Below are 7,211 nucleotides of genomic sequence, written 5' to 3' on the forward strand. Positions count from 1 at the left end.
CTCTAGTTGTTGGTGCATAATTTGAATGATAGTGGTATTCACTGGACTTCCTTGTATGCATATGGATATTATCCTGTCGCTCACCACATTGTATCATGACTGCCTCTTAGATGGTCACCTAAGGGGTCACTGGTATGACCGACCCCTAAACATTCTTAGCAGACTTAAAGCTTGTTAAAAGATAACACCTGGGCATGCCTGGGCTGCTCATGTAGGGTGTGTTCCTGGGCCTTGTTATGCCTGCAGAATGTTGACTTGAATGCTGACCTTCTAGGTCTGAAGTAACTCTCTCTCCCCCCTCTCGTGTGTGTGTGTGTGTGTGTGTGTGTGTGTGTGTGTGTGTTGTCTGAACTAATCTCTCCCCCTCTCTCGTGTGTGTGTGTGTGAGAGAGAGAGAGATTGAGCACGAGGGTCTGTTATTTGTCAATTCCTCCTTGCTGGTAGACAACAACAAACAGCAGCAGCGCTGCAGACACAAAGCGCGGTACTCTTTACGACAGTGCAAGACACGGAGCCGGCTAGCGCGCCTCGTCTCCTGCCGTAGGGCCAATCACGCTGTCGCCAGGCGATGACGTCAGGCTGATCCTGCGCATGCGTAGGGCCCGGAGACCTTGGCGAGGCGGCGGCGGCTCTTGGCGGAGGTGAAAGCACTAGCGGCAAGGAAAGTGCAGGGGCAAGATGCAGAGCTGGAGTCGCGTGTATTACTCCTTGGCCAAGGTGAGGGCCGACTGGGTGGGTTCGTGCAAGGCAACACGAATAAAGAGGTCCGTTGATGGGTCTGGGGGGCGGCCTCCCTGGAGGGGTGGTGGGAGAGGCCGGCGGCCTGCTTGGACCACTCGGACTTACCTCTTCTCCGGCTTGGGTCAGACCTCTCGGAGAAACCGCCTCATTTTCAGGTGTGGGGTGGGGCTCCGAAGAGTCCTTATGGCCAGTCCTGTATGGACTTACCCTTTTATTCCTTCTGCCTTTTCCTTTATCTCAGTCCCTTCCCTGGAATGATCAGATCCTTTCTGCTGTGTGGGTAACCTTGAGGCCACATGTTGAAAGACCTCGATACAGTCAATCAGACAGCTGACCCTGGAAACTCTAAGGTGTCTTCAGTGCCTGCAGTTTCAAGCTCAGTTTATGACCATTGCTCAGGTCTCCCAAGAGACTGGCATTTTTAATTGTCGTAGCTTAATACAGAAAGACAACCTTTTATGCAAGCCACATTGCATATTTGTGACTTGGTGGATGCGTACTGTATTGGTGAAGACTTTGCACCAATTAATTAGTTAGCAAACCTCCTTTAAAAAATAATGCCGCTTGGGTGGCCATGCTTTTGACTCTCAGCAAAACAGGGGCGAGAATTCAGGACTCACGTGTAGCCCTGTTGACTTCAGGTACAAGATTTACCTTGGAATAGAGAGCATTCTTACACCAGTACAGGTTTTGTCACCAACTCCCATTCGCTTGCTGTGAAAGGGATTACAGGTTTCTCCAGCTACCCAAACGTAGAGCATTCCTACGAAGCCTTGGGTAAGCCAAAATAATGTAATGTGAGGAATCCCTTACCAAGAAAAAGTTTTGTCTACTCACAAAACCCAAATATTTAACAGTATAAAGCACAGTTGAAAACTACAGCAGGTCAGTGTTAGGATGCAGAGTTGCCAAGTGTAGAAGGAGCTTGGTGATGCGAGTCTGATGAGCTGTGGCTTCTCTTTCAGCAGAATAAACCGTGGACGCTAATTTTACAGTTTTCAGAAAAACAATTTTTTTTAAAAATGAATGTTGTTGGGTAGTACCTGTGAGACAAATACTAAGGTCTTGTGAAAGAGCGAAATAAAGTTAACATTTGAAAAGTAGAGGATATTTGTATTTCTTTTTGTGCCTACAGACATGGGGGATTAGACTCTGGAAACAATAACTGCAGGAGAATTGTCAAAATTTAGATTGTTCAAGAACTTACCCTAGAACTTGAAGAGCTTTACTTTTGACATTAAAGTGGTCACTGATAGAAAACAGTAGCCACACTTTATAAAAACTGAATAAAACACTATGGAATGCATTTATTAGGACAAGAATGAAGTGGTTTGTTGACTGTTCAGAGTGGAAAGATAATGTGGCAGTTGGGACTAAAAAAGTTTAAATGACTTGTCACAGGGAAAAAGAAGTAATCTGTATGTTGTAATGAAAGATACAGGAACTATCAAAATTTATTAGATTTCCCTAACACCTCTGTGTTTTCACTGACCTTTAGAAGTCCTGTTTGAGCTCATATTTTATATAATAGAAAATCTGTTTTCTTTCTCCTAGAGAGGCCATTTCTGCCGATTACCTCCTGGTCTTCAAGGAGTTTCTGCAGTTCCTCTAAGAACATATGCAGATCAACCGAGTAAGTGCTTTGTTATATTACATTTTTTCCTTGTAATAGTTTGTGTTTGAATATAAAAAAGAATATTATAATAATTGAGTAATAAAATTATCTGTCTTAGAATTCATGTGTTCAGGTACACATTTGAATGTTGAACACTTCAGGTTTTCCAGGTAGTGAACAAGGTAGAACCCTATTCTTGAGGAATTTATAGTTTGATGATAAGAGACTTGATAGCCTTTTAAGTTGTTGTTATGTGCCTCCAAGTCAGAATCAACTCCTAGCTGACCTCCAGTAAGTTTCCAGAGGCTGTAAATTGCACAGGTGATTGCTGATCTTCCTCATGTGGTTTAGCTTGTGGGTTCAAACTGCATGCCTTTGGGTTGGCAGCAGAGCTTCCATCCCATTAGTCCACCAGAGCTCCCTCTAATATACAAGCAGCAGATAAAATATTTTGGGATGTGAAAATTAAAGCAGATAGTTGGCCAGAAAAAACAGTATTTTTTGGTGTGGTTTCAGGAAGCCCTCTCTGTGAAGATGGTGTCTTACCAGGGTCTGAGCTAAATGAGAGAGTGAGGAGATTTATTTTAGGCAGAACTCAATAGCAGTGAGAAGGCTGTGAGTGGAGCATAAGCTTGTGAGGGCAGTTCTGTTCTCTCCTATAGGCTTGCCTTAAGTTGGAATCAGCTTGATGATAGAGTTTGTTTTTTTAACAGATGCCTCAGAAGGAAGGCTGTCTATTTCTGAAAATAAACAGCCATAAAAACCATGGGGGTATAATTCTCTGACATGCATGGGATTGCTGTAACTGGAATTGATTTGAAAGTAACTGGTGGTTTTAATGTCAGGGATGTTGTAGTGACCTTATGTACAACAGCCCTCAACCCTCATCTATCTTGTGTCAATCTTACTGTCTTCAACATACCTGCTCCCAAGGATAATGAATTAAAAATATAAACAACTTATTTAACATACTTGACTGATACATAGATTATAAATAAAATGACATCTGAGTCTCAAATCTCTGGCAGTGTTTTCTACATTGGCTGGGTGAACTGTAACCTTCAGCCTCCCACATTCTGAAATAATCTTATCCTGTATCTTTAACTGTTATTAAGTCATAGTCATTTTGGGTGTTTTACTCCTGGAAGGCAGAATTTCTGGTAATCATTGGCCAGTAGTAGGTGAACTCTCCTAACTTTAACCAGGTCCCTTTGAAAAATTACTGGTTTACAATGAGGGGAGAAAGTTACGCCTGGTATACCTGTATTTAAGGAACCTTGGTGGTCCAGTGATTAAGTATCTGCTAACCAGAAGGTCACCTTGTGACTACTTTGTGGGAGAAAAAGCCTGGCAATCTGCTCCCATAAAGATTGCAGCCTAGGAGGCTGTCAGGACCGTTCTGCTGCTGTTCGATAGGGTCACTGAGAGTTGAAATCGACTCTGTGGCACATACACTGTTTTCACAAATATGTTTTTGTTAAATGGCAATGCGATGTTGCGTACTCGTCATTTCATGTACCAGGAGAAAGGTTAGCATTTCCTATCCGAAGTATACCATTTACAGAATTCTGATGACTAAATCTGTATCTTTGAAATCCGTCTGCAAAGATTTGCTCAATACCTGCTATTTACAGGCATTCCCAAATAGGAACTTAAAATGTTAGTGGAACAGGCTAACTAAGTGATCCTTGAAGTTGAGAAAATCATAAGCCCATACATACAAAGTATGCAGCTTACATGTCTTGTTGTTGTTAGGTGCGACCCTATGAACAAAAGACCTGGACACCTGTAAAACTTTGATCCTTTCTCCAGGTTCATAGAGTTTCCAGAGGCAAGCTATTACGGAAGTGGATGTCACTCCTGCTTCTAAGCTTTTAAGTTTTAATCGAGGAGCTCCACCAAACACTGTCCACCATGGGTAACCATTCTTGCATTTGACACATCAGTGTCACAGTGGTCATCTTCACAGCAACAGCGAGTTACCTCTGTACAGCAAGTGGACATACCAGGGTTATACGACCTAGAAGAATGCTTAACCAAAAACAATTAAAGGCGGGTCTGAGGTCCTTGGATAGGTATTTGTTTAATGATGGTCTTTTCCTCAAGGTAGCAGGCTTCACAGACTGCTTAGTATCTAAAATGGTAACTGGCATCTAATAGCTGTTAGATATCACGGAGTAGTGACCCTGTGAGCAGATTGGAACCTTCCCTTCCCGTGCCATCATCACAGGCTTCTTTTGTTGCAATCAAATGCAGTGTTGCAATTACTCTGTGAGTCCATCTTGGAAGGTCTTCCTCTCTTTTGCTGACCTAGCATGACCTTTCCCAGCATTCGGTCCATTTCTACGAGCTGGCCCTTCCTGAAACATGTCAAAATTATGTGAGACTACTTGTGACCATCCTTGCCTCTAAGAAGCACTTTGGTTACACTTCCTCGTTACTTTGTTCTTTTGGTGGTCCAAGGTATAGTCAGTACTCCAGTACCACAATTCAGAGGAATCATTCTTCATTGTGGCATCAGAATTGGAGGTAGACTCATCAACAGCCTGTGTTCTGGAAATGGTACATTTTTACTTGCAGAAAATGAAGAAGCACTTACTGCAGAGGATCAAAAATTATAGCTTTCAATATGGATTACATCTCAGCATCAAGAAAAGAAAAAGTCTCACCACTGGACCATTAGGCAATATCCTGATAAACGGAGATAAGGTTGAAGTTGTCAACACCCATGGAAGCAGCAGTCAAGAAATAAAAAAATGAGTTGCTTTGGGAAAATCTGTTGTTAAGGACCTCTAAAGAGCAAGGGTGTCAATTTAAAGGCTAAGGTGTACCTGATCCAAGCCATGGCATGTAACATGTGCCCCTCAACCACCCAGACCTATGCCTCTGAATTGATTTTGACTTGGTGACGCTTTAAGACTGAGTAGGACTTCTGATGCTGTGAACTTGCAAGGATGCAGGCTGCCACATCTTTCTCTGTAGAGAGGCTGGTAGATTCAGTCCGCCTTCATTTAGCAGGCTGAGGATAGCAACCAAGCAGTTCAACCGCAGTGCCTTTAGTGCTTTCTTCAGTGGCTATGCAGCATGTTTGTATTGAATAGATAAGCTCTGGATCCATCTCTGTTGTAGTTAATTGCTGTCATGTAAGTCTTTTGTTTAGTGGTTGTTAATGTCCCATCTGTCGGAACCGACTCATAGGTAACCCTCCAGCAGATTTTCTGAGGCAGTATATCCCATAGGAGGAAATTGCTCATCTTTTCCTCCTGGAGCAGCTGGTGGGTTCAAACTGCCTCCCTTCAGAACTCTGCAGCAGATTCAATAATAAGTGCATTAAGGCCTCTTCATGCACAGTCTTTACTCCTTGTTTAGCTCCTATAAGATAGGTGCTGCTCTTAGGTTTCCTAGCTAGGAGATGACAGAGCTGGGATTAAGACTTCTGACCTGGAACTGACAGTCTGACCACTGTCCTGTTCACTCAGTTTGTCCACGTGAGTATTAATTGACTAAGTTGAGGAATTCTTGAGCTTCTAGTTGGTAGGGAGCTCTGGTGGCCTGCTGATAAGGAGCTGGTCAGCCAGTCTGAAGGCCCCTGGTTTGATTCCACCAGCTGCTCTTTGGGAGGAAGATGGGCATTCGTCTCCTGAGCGATTTACTCCCTCTGAAAACCCACTGCAGGGGGTTTGAGTTGATCCTGACTCAACAGCACATTACAAATTGGTAGGGAGTTATGCTGCCAACCTCAAGGTGGATGGTTCATATCCACCAGCTGCTCCACAGGAGAAAGAGGGGGACAGTCTCCTCCAGTGCTGTTTACAGCCTGGTAAAATCTGCTGTATGGTCAGCTATGAGTCAGTTTCAACTCCATAGCCAGAAGGAAGAGGAGGAATCATACAGTTCTTCCTAGAATACCTTTGAGACTACAGTATCTTTATGAAATGTTGTAACATAGATGAGTCTTGTCTGTCAACTTAACCTCCCATTTCATGTCTGGAACAGAGCTGAATCACTTAGATTTACTACAGCCAATCATTTCTTTTTCTTAAGGATTTACTATGGTAGTATACTGAAAAGCTGTATACTAGTTACTGGGTGAGCTGCTGGGGTATAGATCCGTGCAAAGCAGACAAAGCCCTGTGTGGTTAAGTGCCTCTGAAAATCCACTTGAGGGTCAGCTGTGGGTCAGTTCTGATTCAGTGGAACATAACAACAACAGGTGGTTTAATGGAGGAAGATAAACAATTCAACAGATAATTACAAATAAATGAACTGTAGGGAGTCTGCAGTGTGTACATGAATTAGGATTGGCACAGGATTTTTTTAAGGACATGATGCTGATAATCTAAAAAGGGATGAGAAGGAGGGCAGAGGTTGAAAAATGTGTTCCAGGAGTAAACATGTGGAAATAACTGATGGGAGGAGCATACTGGTCTGACTGAAGCATGTAGAAGATGAATTCCTGACTTCTCCAGATTTTGAAAGACCTTAATTCTTTATGTAAGTGCAGTATATTGAAGTGTATTTAGTGGGGACATAATAAGATTTGTTTGCAGTGTGGAGTATTTTAATTGTTATTCTGCCTACTTTGACTAAAGAAAGCAGAATTGTTCATTTATCTACTTTCCCCTAGCTCAACCCCTTGTGTTTAGGGTAGTTTGTAGAGTATGAAAACTGCTGTCAGTATTTGCTTAATTCTAGGTAGTGGATTGAAATGTACAAAAGTAGACAAATGTAATTCTGTAAAATGCTTGGTTTTGCTGGGTAAGTAGAATGTTCTGGGAAGTGATGTTTTGTACCATCATGTTAGAATCGACTCATTACTGACCCTCCAGCAGGTTTTCAGAGGCTGTAAATCACA

The 7,211-nt window shown here is 42.7% G+C and overlaps 1 protein-coding gene across 3 annotated transcripts in view; it reads left to right on the forward strand.

Annotated features, from left to right (window-relative positions):
• The first annotated feature begins 543 nt into the window (after nt 1–543).
• Nucleotides 544–7,211, forward strand: part of DLD (dihydrolipoamide dehydrogenase) — a 29,429-nt gene continuing 22,761 nt past the window's right edge. For all 3 annotated transcript variants that reach the window (XM_006882632.1, XM_006882634.1, XM_006882633.1), the window contains exons 1-2: nt 544–717; nt 2,296–2,374. In XM_006882632.1, the coding sequence (XP_006882694.1) occupies nt 679–717; nt 2,296–2,374 (118 nt within the window). In that variant the 5' untranslated portion in view covers nt 544–678. The remainder of the gene's footprint in view (nt 718–2,295; nt 2,375–7,211) is intronic.

The sequence above is a fragment of the Elephantulus edwardii genome, unplaced genomic scaffold (assembly GCF_000299155.1).
Source record: "Elephantulus edwardii isolate Elephantulus edwardi_28Jun2011 unplaced genomic scaffold, EleEdw1.0 scaffold00022, whole genome shotgun sequence".
NCBI classification, from domain to species: Eukaryota; Metazoa; Chordata; class Mammalia; order Macroscelidea; family Macroscelididae; genus Elephantulus; species Elephantulus edwardii.